The sequence below is a fragment of the Nomascus leucogenys genome, chromosome 24, assembly GCF_006542625.1.
Source record: "Nomascus leucogenys isolate Asia chromosome 24, Asia_NLE_v1, whole genome shotgun sequence".
Taxonomy (NCBI): Eukaryota; Metazoa; Chordata; class Mammalia; order Primates; family Hylobatidae; genus Nomascus; species Nomascus leucogenys.
The window spans coordinates 23,474,015-23,498,829 of NC_044404.1; the positions used below are offsets into that span (position 1 = coordinate 23,474,015).

General features: G+C 49.4%; 2 protein-coding genes and 1 pseudogene across 2 annotated transcripts in view; 1 reads left to right on the plus strand and 2 right to left on the minus strand.

Annotated features, from left to right (window-relative positions):
* The window catches only part of TCEA3 (transcription elongation factor A3), a 45,820-nt gene extending 27,058 nt beyond the window's left edge, over positions 1 to 18,762 (minus strand). The window contains exons 1-5 of the mRNA XM_030805534.1: positions 18,548 to 18,762; positions 13,101 to 13,163; positions 11,936 to 12,041; positions 11,280 to 11,421; positions 2,390 to 2,452 (exon numbers count right to left, since the gene is read on the minus strand). Coding sequence (XP_030661394.1) covers positions 2,390 to 2,452; positions 11,280 to 11,421; positions 11,936 to 12,041; positions 13,101 to 13,163; positions 18,548 to 18,616 — 443 coding nt within the window. The 5' untranslated portion in view covers positions 18,617 to 18,762. The remainder of the gene's footprint in view (positions 1 to 2,389; positions 2,453 to 11,279; positions 11,422 to 11,935; positions 12,042 to 13,100; positions 13,164 to 18,547) is intronic.
* Positions 4,881 to 6,193, plus strand: LOC105738065 (annotated as a pseudogene).
* Positions 18,763 to 22,545: 3,783 nt separating the features above from the next.
* The window catches only part of ASAP3 (ArfGAP with SH3 domain, ankyrin repeat and PH domain 3), a 56,035-nt gene continuing 53,765 nt past the window's right edge, over positions 22,546 to 24,815 (minus strand). Inside the window, exon 25 of the mRNA XM_003271594.4 lies at positions 22,546 to 23,914. Coding sequence (XP_003271642.2) covers positions 23,840 to 23,914 — 75 coding nt within the window. The 3' untranslated portion in view covers positions 22,546 to 23,839. The remainder of the gene's footprint in view (positions 23,915 to 24,815) is intronic.

Here is a 24,815-nt window from a genome sequence, read left to right on the forward strand (position 1 = left end):
GGTGCTCTCATCCAGGTTCTTCAGATGTCAGTTACACACTAATGACTCTATAATTTTTGTTTTGTTTTGTTTTGTTTTGAGATGGAGTCTCATTCCGTCCCCCAGGCTGGAGTGCAGTGGCACAATCTCAGCTCATTGCAACCTCCGCCTCCCGGGTTCAAGTGATTCTCTTGCCTCAGCCTCCTGAGTAGCTGGGATTACAGGCACCTGCCACCATGTCCACTAACTGTTGTATTTTTAGTACAGACGGTGTTTTGCCATGTTGGCCAGGCTGGTCTCGAACTCCCAGCTTCAAGTGATCTGCCCACCTCGGCCTCCTAAAGTGCTGGGATTATAGGCATGAGCCACCTCACCTGGCCTTGACTCTGCAATTTATATTTCCAGCTGAGACTTTCTTCCTGAGTTGTAGCCTCATATAATCCAACTGCATATTTGACTTCTCCAACTGAATGACTAACACACGCCTCAAATCCAACATATCGAGACCTGAACTCTGGATTTTCCACCCCAAGCCTGATTTGCATAAGCACAGTCTTCCCCACGCCAATTCATGGCAACTCCATCCTTGCAGATGCTCAAGTGAAAAATCTTGGACTCATCCCTGACTCCTCTGTTTCTCTCATTCCCCACATCCAATCTGTCAGGAAGTTCTGTCAGCTTTCCTGTCAAGATATATCCTGAAACCACCCCTTCACCCCACTTCCACAATTACCTCCCTGATCCAAGCCACCATGATATCTTGCCTGAATTACCGCAACAGCCTCCTGGCTGGTGTTGCTGTTCCTTCATTCCTGGCACAGCAGCCAGAGCCAGCCTGATAAATTTGGTGACATCATTCCCCCCCTCAGTACCCTCCAATAGCTCCAGCTTTACTCATTCCCCCAACCCTCCCCCTCACTTAAACTGCTCCAGCCCTCGGCCATCTCACTGTTTCTTGACTCTGCCAGGCACACCCCCACCTCAGGGCACTTGGCTTGGAATGACCCCAATATCTGCTTGGCTAAATCCCTCTTTCAAGCTTTTGCCTAACGGTCACTTCCTCGGTGAGGACTTTTCTGACAACTCCACGAATATCCTTCCCCGATCCTCTTCCCGCTCCTCTTTTGATTTCCATAGGACTTGTCACCTTCTAAACTTTACCTGTCTCCCCCTACTTAGAATAAAGGCCCCCATCACTGCAGGGATTTTTGTCTCTTTCGTGCATGTCTGTATCCCTGGCACCTAGAATAGTTCTCAGCACATAATAGGCCCTCAAATAGTTGATGACTAAATGACTTGATGATTTATGCTACTTTTGGGTAGACATCCTCACCAGTTCAGCCCAAATCCAGAGAGAGCCCACTCCGGGTATAGGCTTGCTTTTTCTTTTTCTTTTTTTTTGAGACGGAGTCTTGCTCTGTCGCCCAGGCTGGAGTGCAGTGGCGCAATCTCGGCTCACTGCAAGCTCCGCCTCCTGAGTTCACGCCATTCTCCTGCCTCAGCCTTTTCAAGTAGCTGGGACTACAGGCGCCTGCCACCACGCCCAGCTAATTTTTTTTTTTGTATTTTTAGTAGAGACGGGGTTTCACCATGGTTTCGATCTCCTGACCTCGTGATCCGCCCGCCTCAACCTCCCAAAGTGCTGGGATTACAAGCGTGAGCCACCGTGCCCGGCCGCTTTTTCTTTCTTTTCTTTTCTTTTTTTTTTTGTTTTGTTTTACTTTGTTTGTTTTGTTTTTGAGACGGAGTCTCACTCTGTTGCCCAGGTTGGATTGCAGTGGCACGATCTCGGCTCACTGCAACCTCTGCCTCCTGGGTTCAAGCGATTCTCCTGCCTCAGCCTCCCGAGTAGCTGGGATTACAGGTGCCCACCACCATGCCTGGCTAATTTTTGTATTTTTAGTAGAGACGGGGTTTCGCCATGTTGGTCAGGCTGGTCTCGAACTCCTGACCTCAAGTGATCCGCCTGCCTTGGCCTCCCAAAGTGCTGGTATTACAGGCATGAGCCACTGTGCCCAGCCTAGGTATCAGCTTTCAAGACGTCTGTCCTCACTGGGTTCAATCGGACCTTGAGACTGGTCCCCTGACAGTGATGGGGCAACAGCAACCAGTCAGCCACCCCAGGGAAAGAGCCACACCTCTGATTCGGGGGCCCACTTGCTAAATGGATGGATGAATGAATACATGATGAACTGAAGAATTGACCAAGAGAGATGAAAGGCACATCCAGAGGGGCCCCGAGGGCTGAAATGTGGGAAGACTGTGTGGGTCTTAGAATATGGGGGCAACATAACGTAGGAGGTTTCTTCCTTCCCTCCTTTCCTCTGCCTTGGGCTTCCTCCATAAAAACAGAGAAGGGGACACAGGCTAAATAGGACATTGGGATGGAGAAGACTGTGGTTTCCTTTACCTTTCCACCGATGGCCTTTTTGGAGAGGAGGTGGCAGAAGACTTGGAGTCCACAGAGTCTCTCCTGAAAGAAGAAAATTGGCGATGAGACTGCTTTGTAGACTAGCATCAGTACTGACAGGGAGGTGGGGAGAAAGCATCCTGGGAAAAGGCCAGCTGGCTTGAGGCTAAGGAAGCCCACCTGGGCCACAGCTACTTGGGAGACAGAGCTCCAGGTGGTGCCGGCTACTCATGACCTTCACCTGCCCTCCATCAAGTGAACCAATACAAGGGAAGGAAGTCAATATCTGCCAAGGGCCTAATACATGCCATGTACGTGACATGGGTTGTGTTGCTCATTATTAACAACTATTCTCAGCAGGCCCCTGTCCTCCTGGCTGTCAGGCAGGCCTTAGCTAACTGGAGTCCACAGAGATTGGATTCCTGGAGTTGTCTGTACCCATCTAGAACCAGAGAAACAGAGAGATCAGCTTCAGCCTCCCCGGCAGGCACTTTAGGAGAAGGAGAGAAGAAACACATGGGCCTTGGGGATAGAAGAGCTGAGTTAAAATAGCAATCAAGAAAGCAGGAGACAAAATTAGATGCGGACTGTGCCTAAAGTCACGCAAGAAAACCAATGCATAGGAGGAAAAGCAGATCTAAAGAAAATATACTCAAATGCTAACCACTGTTACAGCTAGGGTGATGGGATTAAAGGTGATTTTTTTTTCCAATTTTTCCAAAATGCACGTAGCTACATTCTTTTTATGATATATAATGTAGTTATTCCTTTTACTGGTTTTAAAAAATCAATCTGCTTGTTAATTGCAAACCCCACTCCCCATCTCACTTACCCTGCCTTCCTTTTAATTCCATAGCACGTGTCACCTTCTAGCACACTACATAATTGACTTTTTTTCTTTGAGACAGAGTCTCACTCTGTCACCCAGGCTGGAGTGCAGTGGTGCTATCTCAGTGGCTCACTGCGACCTCCACCTCTTGGGTTCAAGTGATTCTACTGCCTCAGCCTCCCGGGTAGCTGGGACTACAGGCATGTGCCACCATGCCTAGCTAATTTTTATATTCTTAGTAGAGAGGGGGTTTCACCATGTTGGCCAGGCTGGTCTCGAACTCCTGACATCAGGTAATCTGCCCACCTCGGCCTCCCAGAGTGTTGGGATTACAGGTGTGAGCCACTGCGTCTGGCCAATTTACTTATTTATATTTAATTATATTTATTGTCCGACACCCCATGTAAATTCCACAAGAGCAGCATTTGGTGGGTTTTGGTCACTGTGGTGAACATTGTCTGTGCTCAGCCCACTTCCCCTTGGGTGCTCACTCTCTCAGTGCCTCTGGACCTAAGAGCTGCCTCCTGCAAGCTCCCCAGGGCCTCTGTCTGAGGGAGTTCTCCCCCTCAGCTAGGCTGGCTGGAAGTGCTGGTCACTAACTAATGACCCCAGGAGCAGCCCTCCACCAGACACATGGAAGAGGGGAAGAGAGGTCCTCATTCACATGCCCCTGCACACCCACAACAGGCTCTGGGAGTTCTTCTGTGGGGTTTCTCCCTAGTGCCCTTTGGGGATAGACAATGCAAGCAGGAACCAGAAGCTGGAATTCCTACAGTGGGAGAGGGGAGAGAAGACATAAGACTCCACCCTGGAGAACCACTTTCTGACTCTTCCTCGTTACTTTTCTTTTTTTTTTTTTTTTTGGAGACGGAGTCTCGCTCTGTCGCCCAGGCTGGAGTGCAGTGGCGCAATCTTGGCTCACTGCAAGCTCCGCCTCCCGGGTTCACACCATTCACCTGCCTCAGCCTCTCCGAGTAGCTGGGACTACAGGCGCCCGCCACCACGCCTGGCTAATTTTTTGTATTTTTAGTAGAGACAGGGTTTCACCGTGGTCTCGATCTCCTGACCTCGTGATCCGCCCGCCTCGGCCTCCCAAAGTGCTGGGATTACAAGCGTGAGCCACTGCGCCCAGCCTTACTTTTCTTTTTAGAACAAATCAGAAATACTCCGCAGTTATTGCAAATGACTGTTATGAAAACCATTCAGGAACATAAAAAAAATGCTTAGAATACAATAGCAAGATAAATAAAAAGGTGACTTATTAGTTAACACTAGAGCTAGAGCATCAGGAAAAGTCTACAGATTAGACTGTAAGAAAATAGAAACCAGCTGGGCGTGGTGGCTCACACCTGTAATCCCAGCACTTTGGGAGGCCAAAGCGGGCAGATCACTTGAGTCAGGAGTTTGAAACCAGTCTGGCCAACATGGTGAAACCACATCTCTACTAAAAATACAAAAATTAGCCAAGTTTGGTGGCATGCACCTGTAATCCCAGCTACTTGGAGGCTGAGGCAGAAGAATCACTTGAACCTGGGAGATGGTGGTTCCAGTGAGCTGAGATTGTGCCACTGCACTCCAGCCTAGGCAACAGAGGGAGACTCCATCTCAAAAAAAAAAAAAAAAAAAAAAACGAATAAAAAGAAAAGAAAGAAAGTAGAAACCATGTTTCAAAGACCTGTATTACAGGTACTTCATCAGTTTGTAAGGCTGAGTCCAAAACAGCTAGCAGTTTGGTTCTTGAAAGCTCCCTGAATTGTGTGCAGTTACTTGGGCAAGTGGGTTAGGACCCTATCATGAGACAGATGGAAGGAAATACTCCAGCACAATGTTTTCTCTAGCAACAAATGAAATGTGGTGATCAGGGGACAAGGAAGTGTACCAAATGGGTGATGTCTGTCAAGATGACATGGCACAGAATATCAGCATTCTAGCCAGGCCTTGGAGATGTGGCACATTAGTGAAAAAGGGGTCTGGAATTTATTTTTATTATTTGTTTTGAGATGGAGTCTCAATCTGTCACCCAGGATGGAGTGCAGTGGCACCATCTCGGCTCACTGCAACCTCTGTCCCCTGGGTTCAAGAGATTCCCATGCCTCAGCCTCCCGAGTAGCTGGGATTACAGGCACGCGCCACCATTCCCGGCTAATTTTTGTATTTTTAGTAGAGATGGGGGTTCTGCCATGTTGGCCAGGCCGGTCTTGAACTTCTGACCTCAAGTGATCTGCCCGCCGTGGCCTCCCAAAGTGCTGTGATTACAGGCATGAGCCTCTGCGCCCAGCCAGGGGTCTCGAATTTATGCAGAAGAAAAAGTAGACTATGGTGAATATATGGATAAAAATAATGGGAGGTGACAAGCAACAACAATCATAGTGAGGCAGAAATTTAAAAATAAATATGCATTCATTCACTCCAAGAAAAGTAACAGGCAAGGCAAGGGTTAAAAAGAAAAGAACAAGTTTTCCTCTGCCTAGCAAGCTCACTTCAAGGACAGTTATAAGATAATGCTGTTTGGGAAGCCAAGGTCAAATGAATAGTCTCCAGACACCCCTCCCCTCCAGAGCAAGGTTGAAGGAAAAAAAGAGAGAAAGACAAATTCCTTTACTATTACTCCTTTCCCTGGCTTCTTAAGCATGACTGTGTTTTACAAATGTCTGTATTTAGCCAGTTCTTGTTTTTCTTTCAATGCAGCTAGAAGGCCACCAGCTATGCAAGGCCACAAGTTATGCTATGCTATAGATTATGTGACCTATCACATGATTAACTGCTTTTGTTTTGCTTCTGTAAGCTTGCTTATAAAAACCCCACTCTGTCTTTGTTAAAATGCTCAGCTGTTTAGATATGAATCCACTGAGCCGGTGCATACCTTAAATAACCAATCCTCCTGTTCTCCTATTGGTCTCTCTGGTCCTCAGTTTCCTGCAATGATAGCTGATAGTAGGATATTTCTGAGTGACCAGACAAAGGAGAAGGCATAGAATGGGTGATTCTTCTTTGGCCATTGTTTGCTACAGTCTCATTTCCAAGTCACGTATAATCTTTATAGTTCCTAAGGACAAAAATTCAAATACTGTTTTATATTTAAAAAAATAATTTGCGCCCATAGTCCCAGCTACTCAGGAGGCTGAGGTGAGAGGATCGCTTGAGCCTAGGAGTTGCAGGCTGCAGTGAGCTGTGATCGCGCCACTGCACTCCAGCCTGGGCAACATGGTGAGACTCTGTCTCAAAAAAAAAAAAAAAAAAAGGCTGGGCATGGTGGCTCGCGCCTATAATCCCAGCACTTTGGGAGGCCGAGGTGGGTGGATAACCTGAAGTCAGGAGTTCGAGACCAGCATGAGCAAAATGGAGAAACCCCGTCTCTACTAAAAAAAATACAAAAATTAGCCGGGTATGGTGGCACATGCCTGTAATCCCAGCTACTTTGGTGGCTGAGGCAGAAGAATCACTTGAACCTGGGAGGTGGAGATTGCCGTGAGCTGAGATCGCGCCATTGCACTCCAGCCTGGGCAACAAGAGTGAAACTCTGTCTCAAAAAAAAAAAACAAAGTTGTACATTCTGCCTAAAGGAATGGAAAAATTATGTATGTAGTCAGACCAGGCCTGGGAAAGGAGAGGAAGAAAAATAAAAGCTGCTTAATTTGTCTGATGTGCACAAATATTTCCCATGCTTATTCTAAGTTTCACTAATGTGGTTACAGTGTTTGTATAATGAATTATCATTAAGAAAACTAAAAAGAAAGGAAATTAATTAACTGAGCTGAAATAGGACCCCTGACAACTGGCTTCTCCCAGCAGAATGAGGAGATACCTCTCCATTTTCTGCTCAGCCCCAGCAATAGCTTCATTTCCGAGCCCTATGGCTGTGAAAAGTGAGTGGGCATAACAATTTAGTGTCCCAGGAAAATGTATAGTGCACTTCAAATTTTATTAACAAAACATAAATATCAATGTACATGTGAATTCTTTTTTTTTTTTTTTTTTTTTTTTAGACAGAGTCTCACTCCTCACCCAGGCTGGAGTGCAGTAGTGCGATCTTGGCTCACCTCCTCCTCCCAGGCTCAAGTGATCCCTCCACCTCAGCCTCCCAAGTAGCTGAGAACACGGGTGCACACCACCACACCCAGCTAATTTTTTCTACTTTTAATAGATAGGGTTTTGCCATTGGTCTCTAACTCCTGAGCTCAAGTGATCCACCTGCCTTCACCTCCCAAAGTGCTGGGATTACAAGCAGGAGCCACCTTGCCCGGCCCATATGTATGTTCTTTCATTTTTTTAAAGACAGAATCTCCCTCTGTCGTCCAGGCTGGAGTGCAGTGGGGTAATCTTGGCTCACTGCAACCTCAGCCTCCCAAATTCAAGTGACCCTCCTGCCTCAGCCTCCTGAGTAGCTGGGATTACAGGCACCCACTACCATGCCCAGCTAATATTTGTATTTTTAGTAGAGACAGGGTTTCACCATGTTGGCCAGGCTGGTCTCGAACTCCTGACCTGAAGTGATCTGTCCACCTTGGCCTCCCAAAGTGCTGGGATTAAGGGCATGAGCCACTGAGCCTGGCCTGGCCTGTATGTTCTTAAAAAACTATAAAGATATACATCAAAATGTTAACAATGGTTATTTCTGTTATTTTCTTCTTGTGTTTGATTTTCTAAACTTTTTACACTAAACACACCTTGCTACTGAAATGAATACATTTATGTACATGAAAAGGTTACAAAATAGTATCCAGAGTGTAATTCAATTTTATTAAAACAAATAGGTATTTTATACCTATTTATAGGTAGTAATGAATCGGAATAGTCTTACAGGATGTATATATACATATATAAATTTTATATGTATATATACACACAATTATATGTGAGTGCTTGTTTCTAGATAATAAATGATATTTTATTTTATTTTATTTTATTTTATTTTTTGAGACAGAGTCTCATTCTGTAGCCCAGGCTGGAGTGCAGTGGCACGATCTCAGTTCACTGAAACCTCCGCCTCCCAGGTCCCGGTTCAAACAATTCTCCTCCTCAGCCTCCTGAGTAGCTGGAATTACAGGCACGTACCACCATGCCCAGCTAATTTTTGTATTTTTGGTAGAGATGGGGTTTCACCATGTTGGCCAGGCTGGTCTTGAACTCCTGACCTCGTGATCCACCCGCCTCAGCCTCCCAAAGTGCTAGGATTATAGGCGTGAGCCACCGTGCCTGACCCTTATCTTTTGTTTTGTTTTGTTTTGTTTTGAAGACGGAGTCTAGTTCTGTCGCCCAGGCTGGGTGCAGTGGTGCGATCTCGGCTCACTGCCACCTCTGCCTCCCAGGTTCAAGCGATTTCCTGCCTCAGTCTCCTGAGTAGCTGGGATTACGGGCGCCTGCCACCAGGCCCAGCTAATTTTTGTATTTTTAGTAGAGACAGGGTTTCACTGTGTTGGCCAGGCTGGTCTTGAACTCCTGACCTCGTGATTCACCTGCCTCAGCCTCCCAAAGTGCTGGGATTATAAGCATGAGACACTGCACCCGGCCTATTTTCTTATTTATTTGTATTTTTAAAACTTTCTACAATGAGCAAGTAATTATCTGTATTATAAAAAATACAAAATAGCTAAACTAAGACAACTAAAATATAATTAAAGACTATTACAAATAAAACATTTTATTTTTAAGAAGAAAGAACTGAGAAAATGATGTCTGTGTTTCAGGCCATAATACTGAGTCTCAGAGACGAAGGCCATAAGTGACCAAGTTCAGCCCAGAACCTGGCTTTCTGCTTTCTCATTGTTACTTCTCCTACACCTGTTGTCTTCATACAGGCCTTTAAAAGAAATCCCTTTACTGTCCTTTTTTTTTTTTTTTTTTTTTTTTTTTTTTAACAGAGTCTCGCTCTGTTGTCCACGCTTGAGTGCAGTGGTGGGATCTCAGCTCACTGCAACCTCTGCTCCCGGGTTCAAGCGATTCTCCCGCCTCAGCCTCCTGAGTGGCTGGGATTACAGGCGTGCACCACCATCTCTGGTTAATTTTTGTATTTTTAGTAGAGATGGGGTTTCACCATCTTGGCCAGGCTGGTCTCAAACTCCTGACCTCAGGTGATCCGCCCACCTCGGCCTCCCAAAGTGCTGGGATTACAGGCATGAGCCACTGCACCCAGCCTCTTTACTGTTCATTTAGTGGGGCTTGGGTATGGAGCAAACAAAAACAAAAACTGCATATGTTCAGGCTGCCACCTTTACCTGGATGCCTACACTCCCCATGTGACAGATTAGTCCCAAATCCCATTTGGTCCCTCCCCAGTAATTCAGCCTCTAGTCCTTCAACTTCATCTCACAAGAGCTCTCCTGCTCCTGGTCCTTCATTTGCCAAAGTTCTCATAACCACACAGTGCTCCAGACATGGCCAGACCAGCCAGGGCATGAACAGGAGGCAATCCACAGGGCAGGGGACCATGCTGCTACAAACGGGCTAGCAATATTCAGTAAATGTTCACTCTGTGCTAGGCACTGTGGAGATGGTCAGGGATTCCCCGAGCCAAACTTCTAATCCCTTTGGGAAAAGAAAACACACTCGTGTGAAAAGTTAGATGCCAATTAGGGTTTTTCCAAGTAGGATACACTTGCAAAATGAGCAATGGAAAGGAACAGAACATAGAAAATGTGACAAATCCATTTCACAGGCATTACCTTTTAAAAAGCAGGCTATTAAAATTGGGGATGACTATAGAAAACAAGTCAAAGAGAGAACAGAAAGAAAAGCCATACACTAACTCATTAACAGTGATTGTCTTTGGGTGGTGGGAATGTGAGTGATTTTTTTTTCTACTTTTCTACATTTTCCTTTTTTTTTTTTTTTTTTTTTTGAGACGGAGTTCTGCTCTTGTTGCCCAGGCTGGAGTGCAATGGTGCAATCTCAGCTCACTGCAACCTCCAGCTTCCGGGTTCAAGTGATTCTCCTGCCTCAGCCTCCTGAGTAGCTGGGATTACAGGCATGTGCCACCACGCCCAGCTAATTTTGTATTTTTAGTAGAGATGGGATTTCTCTATGTTGGTCAGGCTGGTCTCGAACTCCCGACCCCAAGTGATCCACCCACCTCGGCCTCCCAAAGTGCTGGGATTACAGGGGTGAGATACCGCGCCCGGCCTTCCGTTATTTTCTACAACAGATTTTTATCCCTCTTATTTGTTTAGTTTTTAAAAGCACTGTTATTATTTTTTGTTTCAAAAGCAGTACAGGATCATTGTGAAAAAAACTCAACAATTCAGATTTAAAATTGTTATTGTATAATACAGAAAGTAGAGATCCTTTTAATTTATGATATATGTCTTGGTTTTTGTTTGTTTTTGAGACAGGTTCTTGCTCTGTTGCTCAGGCTAGAGTGCAGTGGTGCAATCTCAGCTCACTGCAACCTCCATCTCCCGGGCACAAGCGATTCTCCCACCTCAGCCTCCAGAGTAGCTAGGATTACAGGTGCGCACCATCAAGCCTGGCTAATTTTTGTATTTTTTTGTAGAGGCGGAGTTTTGCCATGTTGCCCAGGCTTGTCTCAAACTCGTGGGCTCAAGTGATCCTCCCGCCTCAGCCTCCCAAAGTGCTGGGATTACAGGTGTGAGCCACTGCGCCAGATGCAGTGAATCTTATAAGTGGCTATTGCCTTTGCTAGCATCTTGGAAACTTTGTCTTTGGGACTGTTACAAGATTTGGGATGTGAGGCTTACACCCGCTGTGGTCTTGTTTCCCTGCACCTAGGCTGTTGCCTGAGTGGGCCAGAGAAGAGCTCTAGACTGCTGTGCGGTCTCCTATGGGAACTCTCTGTAGAGAAATGCTGGAGGCCCTCCTGCACACGCACTCTTTCCTGTCCCTGCATCCTTCTAGGCAAAGCCAGTGCCATTTATGGCCTATTTGGGTCTTGTGAGTCTAACGTCTGGTTGAGCCAAACAAGACCCCCAGAGGGGGCACTGCAGGAGATAATACCAGTATCTTCCTCCCCAGGATGTGAGGTTTAAATGAGGTAATATACACTGAGTTGCTGTCAGAGGACATGACAAGTGTCAGCTCCCTTCTCTCCATTCCAGAAAAGAATACCTGGTTTTGGGGTCTTCTCGTTTTTTCCTTGGTGGAGAAAGGCCTGCTTCCGGCTTCCAGTCTGAACGGTCAAGCCCTTTCTCCTTCTTCTTTGCTTTTTCTCTTTCGTCTCCTTTTTCTCCTTTTGGGGGTCCAGGGGAGTCTGAAAACAAAAGGGTGGCATTGTCCCTCAGCTAAGCTCTGTCCCAGCAGAACCCAGTATGACTTTAGTGGGGAGGGAGCAAAGGGCAGGGACAAGGACAGCGGCACACACACTCCCAACATACACACAAACACATTTACACACAAATGCACATACAACAGGAACGTGTGTACAAATACACATTCTCACATGGGGACATTAATACATTGGCAAACACACCTCTGCACGTATTCAGACAAATGTGTGTATGTACACATGTATTATGTAGACAAATGCATGAGAGCACAAACACATAAGGGGCACATGTGCTCAAAACTCACAAGTCTACAAATCTTGCACTTGTGTACACAAACATTGGCAGTCCCCCACTAGCTACCTCCCGGATCCAGAGGCCATCTGTCACTGATTAAGTCACTCAACAGACATACACTGAGTGCTGGCTATGAGCCAGGCCCAGTCCTGTCCTAAGCGCTAGGAGAAAAACAGGGCTCAAGACAACCTTGTCCTCTCTCACCTAGCAGCCGCTTCCAGTTTTTGATAAGGACTTTGGCCAAGGACACCACCTCCTTGTCTGAGCAGTGCTTGCGGACCCCATTAACAGCAACTCCAATCCTGGTTGTCTGCAAAGTGAGAGGGTTAACGCATGATCTGGGAATGGATACACAGGAATGGCTGCCATCATTGGCAGGTCCTGCCCCAGCTCTACCACCACCTCCCCTTCCAACCTGGACCCCCAGAGTCCTAGCCTTGACTCCTGGCTGAGGTCAGAACCCCACTGCTGTAACTGAGGCCCTGCTCTGCACGAGGCCAAGGGTCCAGGGCTAAGCCTGACATGGAGGATACCTGTGGCTTTGGTGGAAGCCTGCACCTAGGGTTGGGGGAGGCACTTGGCTGACTGTCAAGGCCCCTCCCATTCCCAACCCTCTAGTGTCTATTTTTTTGAGATAGAGTCTCGCTGTGTTACCCAGGCTGGAGTGCAGTGGTGCAATCTCAGCTCACTGCAACCTCCATCTCCCAGGTTCAAGCGATTCTCGTGTCTCAGCCTCCCGAGTAGCTGGGATTATAGGCGTGCATCACCTTGCCCAGCTAATTTTTGTATCTTTAGTAGAAATGGGGTTTCATCATGTTGGCCAGGCTGGTCTCAAACTCCTGACCTCAGGTGATCTGCCTGCCTCGGCCTCCCAAAGTGCTGGGATTACAGGCATGAGCCACCGTGGCCAGCTCCCTCTAGTGTCTTTGAGCTCCAGTTTCAACTGAGACAGCAGCTCCAGCTATGAGACCTTGCATCTGTCTGTGCTGATTTTTCAGGGCCAGGAGCTTTTGGTAAATCTGGGGACTTTAAGGGCCACACGGGGATTTTTAAATGGGGGACTTTTCCCTCTCCCTGGATCATTGGCTTCTTGGATCCCACAGGCCCAGGGCCTTGGGAATTGGGGTATTCAAGAAAAGCAAACCAGTCTTGCTCCAAGGCCCAGAGGTCCCCTACACCTAGAAGGTACCCTCTCCGTCCCCGAGATGCCCCTGTGTCCCCCTCAGTCCCTCCCTGGGAGGTCTGCACCTCAAGATCCCCTCCCCGCAGGCCTCCCCTCAGAAATTCCTCCCAGACTCCACCTTCCCCCACCAGGGGTCTTTCCCTCCCCCACCAGCTCTCCCCCCAGGCACTGTCCCAAGGCTTCCACCTGTAGTAGCTGGATGGACATCTGGCAGCTGTGCAGCTTCTTCAGAAGGTCCAGGGCCCCTTCCTGTGGGAGGCCACAAGGTGAGGACTGGGGCCCGGGTCCTGACCAGGCTTCTCTGACTATTGTGTGGCCTTGGTACAGGGAGCAGGAGGATACAGACAGACACGTGGCCGAAGGATAGGCAAGGGGCAGAAGGAAGGAGAGAGACGAGAAACATTCTGTCCTAGACAGTGCTCTAACTTCATCCCCCGCCACCTGCTGGGTTCAAACCCTCTGAGCCAGGCTCCTGACCTCCAGCCTTTGGTTCTGCTGTGCCTCTCCCCAGGAATGCCCTCCCCCTTCCCCATCTTTCCTCCAAAATGAATTCCTTCCTGGCTTATTGTTGCTCGTGTGCCTGTAGCGTCCTTCCCTTACCTCCCCACTGTGAACTTCACAGGGTGAGGACTGGGGACTTTTTAAAAAACAAAACAAAACAGCTTGGCCAGCACGGTGGCTCACACCTATAATCCCAGCACTTTGGGAGGCTGAGGTGGGCAGGTCACTTGAGGCCAGGAGTTCAAGACCAGCCTGGCCAACATGGTGAAGCCCCGCCTCTACTAAAATACAAAAATTAGCCAGGCGTGGTGGCGCATGCCTGTAATCCCAGTTACTCAGGAGGCTGAGGCAGGAAAATCACTTGAGCCCAGGAGATGGAGGTTACAGTGAGCCAAGATCATGCCACTGCACTCCAGCCTGGGTGACAGAGCAAGACTCCAACTCGAACAAAACAAAACAAAACAGCTTTTTTGAGGTATAATTGACATACAATAACTGCACACTTTACAGTGTAAAATTTGATAAGTTTCAACATAGGTGTACACCCATGGAACCCTCACCACAATCAAGATAAAAGCACAACCACCAGCCCCAAAAGCTTCTTTCTGTCCCCTTTCTAATCCATCCTTCCCCATCCCCAATCCTAAACAACCACAATTCTGCCTTCTGTTACTATAGGTGACCTTGTATCTTTAAGGATTTTATGTGAAGAGTATGTAGGGCAAAAACCCTTTTTTATCTGGCTTATTTCGGCCTAATTATTTTTGAGACTTATCCATGTTGTCTCATGGATCAGTAGCTCCTTTTTACTGCTGAGTGGTTTCCACTGTACGTATGTACCACAGTTTGTTTGGCATTTTTTGAGACAAGACCTCACTGTTGCCCAGGCTGGAGCGCAGTGGCACAATCACAGTTCACTGCAGCGTCGACTTTCCAGGCTCAGGTGATCCTCCCACCTCAGCCTCCTGAATAGCTGGGACCACAGGTATGCACCACCACACCTGGCTAACTTTTTGTATTGTTTTGAAGAGATGGGGTTTTGCCATGTTGCCCAAGCTGGTCTCAAACTTCTGGCCTCAAGTGATCCTCCTGCCTCAGCCTCCCAAAGTGCTGGGATTGTAGGCGTGAGCCACCACACCCGGTCTACCACAATGTTTTAAATTCATTCACCGGTTGATGGGACTTATGGATAGGTTCCAGTTTGGGGCTGCTACAAATAAAGCTTCTAGGTACATTCATTTCAAGTCTTTGTGTGAACAGGTACTTTAACTTCTCTCGGGTAAAGAGAACCGTTCTAATCTCTGAGACCTTAGGGCTCAGCAGAGAGTCCAGTGCTCCCTGAGTGGATGAACTTGTGCAGGAGTAAAGGAGAAAGAAGGCGGGAGGGAGAAAAAGGCTTAGGTTTGAAAATCTGTGACCTGCCAGGCCCTGGACACCCTCTGACTCATTTCAGCCTTCTCCTTTCCCCCAGCCCCTTCCTAGAAGCCATACCTGCCTGCTGTCCTGAGATCACTTCCCTGGGGAGCACCAGCTGATGGTGTCCTGTATGTTCCTATCCTTGGCCCACACTTCATGGTTCCAGCTGCCAATCCCCGCCCTGCCAGGACCTGGACCATGTCCCAAGAGCTGCCCTCTGTCAGTCCTTAGCCTCCCTGAGAACTTGGGTTCACGGTATGTTTTCAGAGGCGTGACCTGCAGATGTGTGTGTATGTGAACTTGGGGGTGCACAACTCCAAGTGTAACATTAATTAAAGGTTTGCTATGTACTGGGCACTCTTCTACGTTTTTTACATGTATTATCTCATTTAACTCTCACAATGACCCTATCGGGTAGGTCCTGTGTATTATTCCCATTCTTACAGAATTATTATCCCATGTTCACCAAAGAGCAATCCAAGAAACAGAGAGGTTAAATAATTTTCTCAAGGTCACATGCTTTATAAGGAGCCAAGTTGGGATTCAAACTCAGGCCTTTTGGGTACTATACAAATTGTGTTAGCGTGGGCGTAGATCTGTCTAGACATACACAATCATGGAATATCAACATGGGTAAGTGCAGTGGTGTGCTGGCCAACGTTTAACAACCAGTTCTCAAGGAAAAAAAAAAAATGACCTGTAGTGTTTGCCAATTTCTGTGGTGTAAACACTCATTCCATGGCCAGTTTCAAGCTGCCAACATGCTGTCACTGAACTGAAGGAAGTTTTGGGAGGAGATGTACAGTACCATACCATCATATGGTATTTCCACCGTACAGATAACAATAGAAGTAAATTACCTCTGACCATACATAACAGTACAACGTAGTAAAACAATCAGGAAGTGATTATTTTGGAGGATTCCTTACCTTTGTTTCTAATATAATTTATTTAATTGTAAGCAGATAATGTAATTTTTTGAAACAATTGCTGTGTTTAACCACCAGGTTGCAAAATTCCTGAAAATGCAACAGTGTTAAGCCAGTTCCACCTCTCTACTGGGTGTATGCCTCGTGTGTCACAGCTGTATAACTGGGTCATATTGGAGGAGAATAGCCATGAGCCTGGATTGTAGCTGGGTAAACAAAGCCTTGTGCAAATGTTGCTGGGTGTATCTCTCTGAACACACAAATGGGTGCTGTAGCCAGCAGTATCTCTGGTCTAAGTGTGGAGCTGTGAATATGCAGCTCCAGGCACAGCTGTGTCTATTGGGCTTTGTGGGATGATGCGTGTGATATAAGATCTGAATATATAAATGTGGCTGTTTGCTAAGTCTGTAGCATTGCATGTCTGGGTGTAGCTGTGCTGCATGCACATGTGTGTGGCTGTCTTTGTGTATCGTTCTGTAACTATAATGGTCAATGTGGGTCATATGGGTCAGTATGCTTGTCATGTTGGTGTCAGTAGCCGTGTCTCATACACAGTTAGGTTCAGTTGCTTGTTTAACTACTGTGTTGTGGCTGCATGTTATAGCTATATGAGTGTGTGTAGCTGTGACCGTAGGCACTTGATTGCATGTTTGAAGTTGCTTCTGTTAGTGCATGCTCAGAGGATGTGACAAAGCCTTAAGTGGCTGAGACTTCAGCAACTGGCAGTAAACCCCAGGCCTGAGCTGCAACGTGGAGGATCCGTCTTATTACAGGAAGTATGTCCTCCCCTGCCTAACCACTGCTAGGCGGGTCCACTTTCACTCCCAGAGCAGGCCCCACCTTTCTCAGCCAGATGCCCAGAGCTCCATGCCCACCCAGATGCTGCCAAGAGCCCAGGCGCAGACGTGGCTGTAAACTGGATCCATGCTGCAGGGACCCTGCGGCCAGACTTGCATCTTTTCTGGGGACAGCTCTGGGCACTTCCACAGGAATCTATCTCCAAAAGACACCATTTCCTCTTCCTGTTTCACAGAAGAGGAAACTTGAGGCCCAGAGAGCGAAGGTTGAGTGGCTTTTGCCTAGGGCCATAAAAGGAGTGAGGGGGAGGCCAGGGCAGGTCCTGTCCTCTTCAGCCAGAGCTCTATCCCAAGCAGGCTGCCTCTCCCCGGGTCTCTAGGCGTCCCCACCCAACCCCTCTTACCCAGGGGCCCAGAATTTCTTTCCTGGCCCAAGCTTGGGGGTCAGTAAGGAGCTGGGCTGGGATAACCTGTCTATTTGAACTGGAATTTGGCTCAGAATCCCTGGCTGGGCTCTGCCAACCCCAGCTGAGAAAATGCTCCCCCATGACTTGAGGCTCAGTTGTACTGAGGATTGTGGAGGAGCCTGGAACGGGGAGTGCATGGAGGTGAGAAGCTCCCAACACTCTGCAGGTTTGTGCTGTATCTTTCTGTGTTGGACCTGGCTGCGTAGAAGCAGGTCTTGTTCGCCAGTTCTTACCAAGCACAGGTCTGAGTCCTACTAAGGGCTTTACATCTCTATCTCATCTCTCCAATCCTCACTGCTGCCAGCAGAGACAAGAATCCAGTGACATCCCTTCTCCAGAAGCAGATAATCTCATCTCATTCTTACAGATGAAGAAGCTGAGGCTCTGGCCTTTATATGGACACCAACTCATGACTGCCCGGTGTCCACTCTAGGGCTCCCTGCCACTTCGTGGTTCCAGCGACCCTTCCCTGGGCCTTGGCTACTCTTCCTGGCTCTAAAACTTCCCTTAGTGTCTCTTACTTTCCCAGGCTCCTAGGTGTCCTGGAAATGCAGGTGGTTGCAGCACAAGGCTACTGATGGTGGGAGGAAGAGGACCCTGGAACAGAAACGGGAGGTGGGATGGGCATGCTCACCAGGCTCCCTTTATTTCCCTCCCAGGGTAAGCCCAGGCCCTCCAGGACCCAAGACCAAATTTGCTGTGGCCAGGCGACCAGTCGGCCGCCAGCCCCAGGCAAAGATCACGGGGAAGATCAAACATTAACTTCCAGCTGGGTCTGCGCTCTGGCCAGGACCCTCCGGTAGGGCTGTCAGCTCTGCTCCCAACCTCCCGCCGAACCCGCTCCTCCCTCCGCCCTCGCCCTCGCTGCACAGGCCTGCAGCCCGGCCCCCTTCCCCCGCCCCGCGGGCCCCCGCACCTGTTCAGCCCCCGCCCGTCCGGGCCGCACCCCAAGGCCAAGGAAATGGAAAGTTGCCAAAAGAACCGCTCTTGACGCACCAAGCGGTGGGGTCGCAGGATCCACAGCCTTTTGCTTCTCTCCCGCAGACCCACTCCGGGGTGCAGGGATGCAGCTCAGTACCCCCGTTAGCCCAAGTTTCTCTGCCACTTCTCGGGCCACCAGGATTCGCCCCCCGCCCCGCCCCCGCCATCGCCGCCGCTCCCTGGGCTTTGCACACGCCAAGTCCTGGGACTCCGAAAGTCCTTTCCCACGTCCAGCTCTCTTCGCCCGCTTTCCTGGGCCCTGCACTAGCTGCCCAGAGTGTACCCTACACGTCCAAAGGGACGTGCACAAGTCGCGCCTCCGGGACCCGCACAATCCCCCTGGGCCACGCACACGCCCACCTCGAGGTACTCAGCAAGGGTCCCCAAGGGGCCTTGGGCCCTGCACCAGCCGCTCCTCCCTCGGGTCCCCGAGTCCCGTACGCACCCGCACGGCGCCCCGCCAGTACGTCCCCACCCCGGAATCCGGGGCTCGCCCGCGCCTCCCGGGGGCGGGGGCCGTGGCCCAAACTCTGCAGCCTCACCGTGTTCTTCCTGGCCACCATCTTCTCCAGCTTTTTGGCGATCCTCAGCAGCTCCTCTTCCTGGCCCATGTTGGCCCGCGATGCCCGGCGGGGCGAGGGGCACAGGGGCAGCCGTAGGGCCTCGGGGGCAGGAGGCGCGAAGGCGGAGGGCGCTCAACCCGCGCGGGCCCCAAACACACACGACACACACGCCCGGCGGGGGCGGGGCTTTCCCCACCCCCACCCCCACCCCCCACTGCCCGCCTCGCAACTGTGCGGGGGAGGGGTGGCGGGCACTAAATATAGACTTCAAGGGCTTGCCCGGGCACTGATTGCCCGCGCCGGCCGGTCGGGCCTCAGGGGAGGGACCAGGCTGAGAAAGGGGACCCTCCACCTTCGGCCCTTCCAGGGGCGCCGGGGAACCGAAGAGAGATTTGGGAAAGAGGGCTCTCTGGCGAGCTGGGAGGCTGTGACCTGGCCACAGGCGGCGGTCGCCCGAGGGTGTCCCAGGAGCCCCAGGAAGCGTTCTGGGCTCCCGCGTCTCTGCACCGTTGCATCTTAAAGCGGGAGGACTCAGTTCCGCGCCTATGCCAAGTGGAGGCAACTCGGTGCGCTCGGATCCCGTGTGTGTGTGTGTGTGTGTGTGTGTGTGTGTGTGTGTGTGTAGATCACTAAATCCAGCTCTGCTTTAACCTGCACTCACTCCATCGTGCACACGGCCTGTGCATGCCACGTGGATCCAGGCTCCTGTTTGCCTCTGTCTACCTAAAACTTCATTTGCTGGCTGTTTTGTTAGTAAGGCTTTGCATTTTTAACAAGCTCCTACGTGCTGGGGGTGCTGCTGGTCCCAGAACTACACTCTGAGTAGTGAGCGCTTACTGGGGAGATTCTTTTCATTTTTTTGAGACAGGCTCTCCCTCTGTGGCTGAGGCCAGAGTGCAGTGGAGCAATCAGGCTCACTACCTCGACTTCCCCAGCTCAAGTGATCCTTTCTGCCTCAGCCTCCTGAGTAGCTAGGACTACAGGTGTGAGCCATCCATCATGCCCAGCTAATTTCTTAATTTTTTGTAAAGACTGGGTCTTACTATGTTGCCCAGGCTGGTCTGAAACTCCTGGTCTCAAGTGATCCTCCTGCCTTGGCCTCTCAAAGTGCTGTAATTACAGATGAGATTTATTCTTTTTTTTTTTTGAGACGGAGTCTCGCACTGTCCCCCAGGGTGGAGTGCAGTGGCGCGATCTTGACTCACTGCAAGCTCCGCCTCCTGGGTTCACACCATTCTCCTGCCTCAGCCTCCTGAGTAGCTGGGACTACAGGCGCCCGCCACCACGCCCGGCTAATTTTTTGTATTTTTGGTAGAGACGGGGTTTCACCGTGTTAGACAGGATGGTCTCGATCTCCTGACCTCGTGATCCGCCTGCCTCGGCCTCCCAAAGTGCTGGGATTACAGGCGTGAGCCACTGCGCCCTGCCAAGATTCATTCTTAAGTGCACCAAATTTTGAGAAATACTGATCCAGGTGCAAGGCTGCCAGGTCAGGCCAGTGCCCCCTCAGTGGGGCTGGGTTTGGAAGAGTCATCTTAGTGGAGGGGTGGAAACACAATTGTGTCTATCTTCCCCAGCCATGCACGGATCTGCCTTCCTGTGGAATGATCTCCAATGATCTTCAAGTATCTCCTGCAGACCCAGTTCTCTTGCTAAATAAGTGAGTTTAATGGACAGAAAATGATCTTCCTGTGATGGGGGTGGGACTCAGGAACCTGGAGGGAAGGCATGAAAAGTGGTCCAGAGTGTGCGCAGGTTGGGACTGTGGGAGCTGGGGTTGGGGTGTCGAGTGAAATCTCCTGATTTTCCTGAGAGAACCCCATTCCAGCTTGGGTCGCAGAGGCAGCTTGGTGTGGACACCTATCTTCTCGTTGCTATGTGACTGGGATCAAGGTAGGGCAGAGTGGGATTTTTTCATCCATTCAACAAATACATATTGAGTGTCCAAGCAATGAACAAGACAGACCCACTCCCAGAAAGCTTGAGACTCAGTCTGTGGGCAAGAGAAACCTTAAACAAAAACAGACGTGGTCAATTAATGCATTTATCATAGCTGGGGTGAAGGGCAGGAAGCAGTGGAGAATAGCTTAAGGACACATTTGAGGGGAACTGCACTGTTTAGGGTGTCATCTTCTCTGAAGAAACGAAGTTTAAACTTTGGGCTGAAGTACACAGTGGGCATTGAGGGGAGGAGGAAGCGTGTTCACAGAAGAAAGGAAGAGGCATTCGACATATATTTATGGAGCACCTAATATGTGCCAGGTAGTTCTTGTTCTGGACATCCAGAGGAACAAAACAGTCCTCTCCTCTTGGAGTTCCAAATGTGCAAAGCTTAGGGATGGGAGGGTGCCTGGCCTGCCTGACAGTGTTGGAGGAACTGAAAAATTAGCGTGGCTGCAGCACAGAGGTGAGGAGTGTGGGGAGAGGCAGTGCGTGGGACCTGAGCATGCAGCTCTGCCGGTCACATTTGGGAGGTTAGACTCTAATGGTTTGGGATTCTGGGAGGCCTTTTTGCCAATCCCAGCCAAGCCCTTCTGGGTTGAAGAGACTCAACCTCAGCAGCCTGAGGCTACTTAGGATTGCCTTATAAAAACAAACAAACAAACAAAGGCCAGGAGTGGTGGCTCATGCCTGTAATCCTAGCACTTTGGGAGGCCAAGGCAGGAGGACTGCTTGAAGCCAGGAGTTCAAGACTAGCCTGGGCAACAGAGAGAGCGAGACCTCGTCTCTATGAAATATTTTAAAAAGCTGGGCATGGTGGCGTGGGCCTACAGTCCCAGCTACTTGGAAGGCTGAGGCAGGAGGATTGCTTGAGCCCAGGAGTTCAAGGTTACAGTGAGCTCTGATTGTGCACTGTACTCCAGAGTGGGAGACAGAGCCATCAAAAAAAAAAAAAAGATTTTTCTCCAACTTCCACCCAGTCCCCACCCTAAGCTGTGCGACATCAAAAGAAGTTAAGACTCCTAGAATGTCAGGGTATGAAGGATCCTAAGGAAACATGGAGTCCAACCTCTTTTTTGTATAGATGGGAAGACCGAGGCCCAAAGAGGGTGATGATCCTCTCGGGGTTGGACCCTGTTGATACCATCATATCCCCTCTGCCTACCTATCCGCCCTGCAGGTCACTGGAAGATAATTCCTGGACACACCTTGGACAGCTCCCCACATTTCTCTGATTAGGAGCTTTGGGGTGGTAGGAAATTGATGCCCTCAGAAACAACATCCCCAACCAGCAAGAAACCAGAGTTGGTGGAAAACATCTAGTTTCTTCACTCTCAATGGGACAACCTGAAGGCATGTTCTAGTCAATACTGTTTCTCACATGTCCCCAACAAGAGTTAGAGACAGAGTCTCGCTCTGTTGTTCAGGCTGGAGTGCAGTGGCGCCATCATGGCTCACTGCAGACTTGAACTCCTGGGCTCAAGCAATTCTCCCACCCGAGTAACTGGACTATAAGTTCTCACCACCACGCCCAGCTCTTTATTGCTCTTTGACTTTGTTTCACTTCTCTATTCCCTCATTATGCTTCCTGGGATCATTTCACAGATAAGCTACTTGCTCCCAAATCCTTGTCTCAGGGGCAATCAACAGAGACAGTGGCAGAGGACCATGGGAGAGGTAGAATTTCAGGTCTCCAGACTCCTAGTCCAGTGCTCTTTCCAGGGTTTCTCAACTTTGGCACTATTAACATTTTGGACTGAATAATGCATTGCTATGGAGGGTTGACCTGTGCACCGCAGGACGTTTAGTAGCATCCCTGACCTTCGTCCACTAAATGCCACTAGCACCCTCCAGCTGGGAACAGTCAAAACTGTTTTCTGCTTTATCAAAAGTTCCCTGGGGCAAAACACTGTGGTTGCAAACCACTATTCTACATTAGGCCATCTCCCTTGCCAGGTCCAGAGAAAGAATTTCAAGCCCCAAGATTCTGTTCCCCTCCCTGTTGCTCTTTAGATCACATAAATGAAACCACTGGAAACTGACCCCCTAGTCCTTTATTAGAGAAAGAGTGAAATAACAAGTCTGAGATGAATGAAACCAGCCACTGGGGGCTCAAAGGACAACCCTGTTCCTGTGGGAACCACAGACCAGTCAGGTCTCCAGGGCAGACAGCACAGCCTCCCCAGCCAGGCAGCTGTGTTGGCCATTGGTGCTCTCTAGTCTCCCCTGCTTGGCTTCGCCCATTTCTGCCAGGGCCCAGCACCCAGCAACTGGCAAGTTGAGATGTTAGTGGTTGATGATGGCTTAGTTGTATCTGCTTTCTCACTGGGGCTGAGCAATGATAGAATTTCTAGTGCTGGGAAGCAGAACCCTTAAGTCTCTGCCGTCCCAATTCTATTACTCTCCCTTCTTTCTTTGCCTCTCCATTCCCTCAGACTAAAAGCCTCCTGAGTTGACCAAGAGAAAGAGAAGAGAAGTGGGCATCCATCAACCCAGACCATTCCTTTCCTTCCTGCTAAATCAAGGACACAGGCAAATGTGGGAGCATCTGACTCTACTATTCGGCTGGGGAATATAGGAGAGTGCCTAGGGAAGGCTGTGCTGTCCCTCAAAAGGAGTGACATTCAGAATATTTTTATTTAACAGCCAGTACAGCATGCATGTTGACCAGCCAGAATGGATGTGATCTGTAGACAACTGTAATGGTCATACAGGTATAAACCAGCTGAGTCCAGAGCCATTACCTGGAATCTGACCCTGCCTATTCCCAAGCCCAACCCTTAAGACCAGCTTTCCACCAAAGGACCACCCCTGCAGGGCCCTTGTCTTACTCGTGTGGTATCTGAAGTGCCTAACACAGGTCCAGACATAGAGTTGGAATTTAGTGAAGGAATATTAGACTAATAAACGGCTGGCTGAGAAGACAGTCCCTACTTGGCAGGGTCCCTGATCTGGAAGTCAGTGATGGAGGGCTCTCCTTCCCTTGTGAAGCCCCCAGACTGATGGGGGAAATAGAGTCTCGATCTGATGAGGGACTGAGAGTTCTGCAGCTGAAGCCAGCTCAGGAGCACTCAGATCCAGCTATAGGGCTCCCAGGCCCCTAGCGGGTAATGAGATAGGAAAGAACTGCCATCAGCCCTAACAAGGAAAGGCCATGTGTCCTTGGTAGAGGTATGGCCCGTGGCAGGCAACAGGCCAGCCACAGAGGCACAAGGGACAGAAAGAGTGAGATCCAACAGAACAAACGTCTCAGTTCCCCAGTTTTGTGAGCTCAAGTCCCAGCTCTGAACGTTGGGGCCCAGCATGAGGCATGTGGGGGCCAGCAAGGAGCTACTCTTGCAAAAGTTGCACAGAACTTGCTGGGAGACTCCCAGTCCTTGAGCCATCTCCTTCACTGATGCCAACCTGCAGAAAGAAGGATGAAACTGACATTTTCAAAGCACCTGTAACATACCAGGTGTTCATCTCACTCAGTTTCACATCTGTCCTATTGTAGATAGATTAAATTATTCTCATTTTACAGACAAAGAAACTAAGGCTTGACGAAGTGAAGCCACTTGTCCAAAGTCTCCTTACTCTAAAGCCCAAGCTCTTGCTATCATACACACCACAATCACAGGCATCAATTAAATGCCATCTGATGGATACTTGGTTTTCAGGGCAATAGTGGAACCAGGATATGGACATAGATTTGTGTCTGGTGACTAACTCTGGTGGACTAAAGATGATGATTCCCCAGACAGAACCAGCTTTTGCCCCTGCCATCCTGACTCCCAACACAACCAATGCCATTCTGAGGAATTCCCAGAGGAACAAGGGACAGAAGAGGCTTCCTTCCCAACACAACTGGCTCTGATCTGTGCCCACTCCTAGGTTCAACAAATATATGCCATTGTTGGAGACTTGGTGATTCAGCAGGGAGAAGCTGGATTAAGGATGACAGCTCTTGCCCTGTCCCTCACATCCCTCTATGCCCGGGATCTGAAAGTCCCTGTGGATTCCAGGAGACTCATGAACAAGGGGAGAGTTAGGTAAACAAGGGCTGGTCCACGGCCACCTAATCCTGCCTCTTCTGCAGGGAAGTGATGCCTTCTCTGAGCTACTGGCCTGCCTAACACAACTTTCCTTATCCTCCCCTGGGGAGAAGCCAGAGCTTGGACCTCATCGTTGCTGCCACCCCTCAAGGCCTGGGCTCTCCTCAGCTTCACCCAGCCTTGGGCTGGAGCAGGGAAAGAGGAGCACCACGACAGGGACTGGCCAAATTGCAGCCGCCTGGGCACCAGGACAGGGACTGGCCAAACCACGA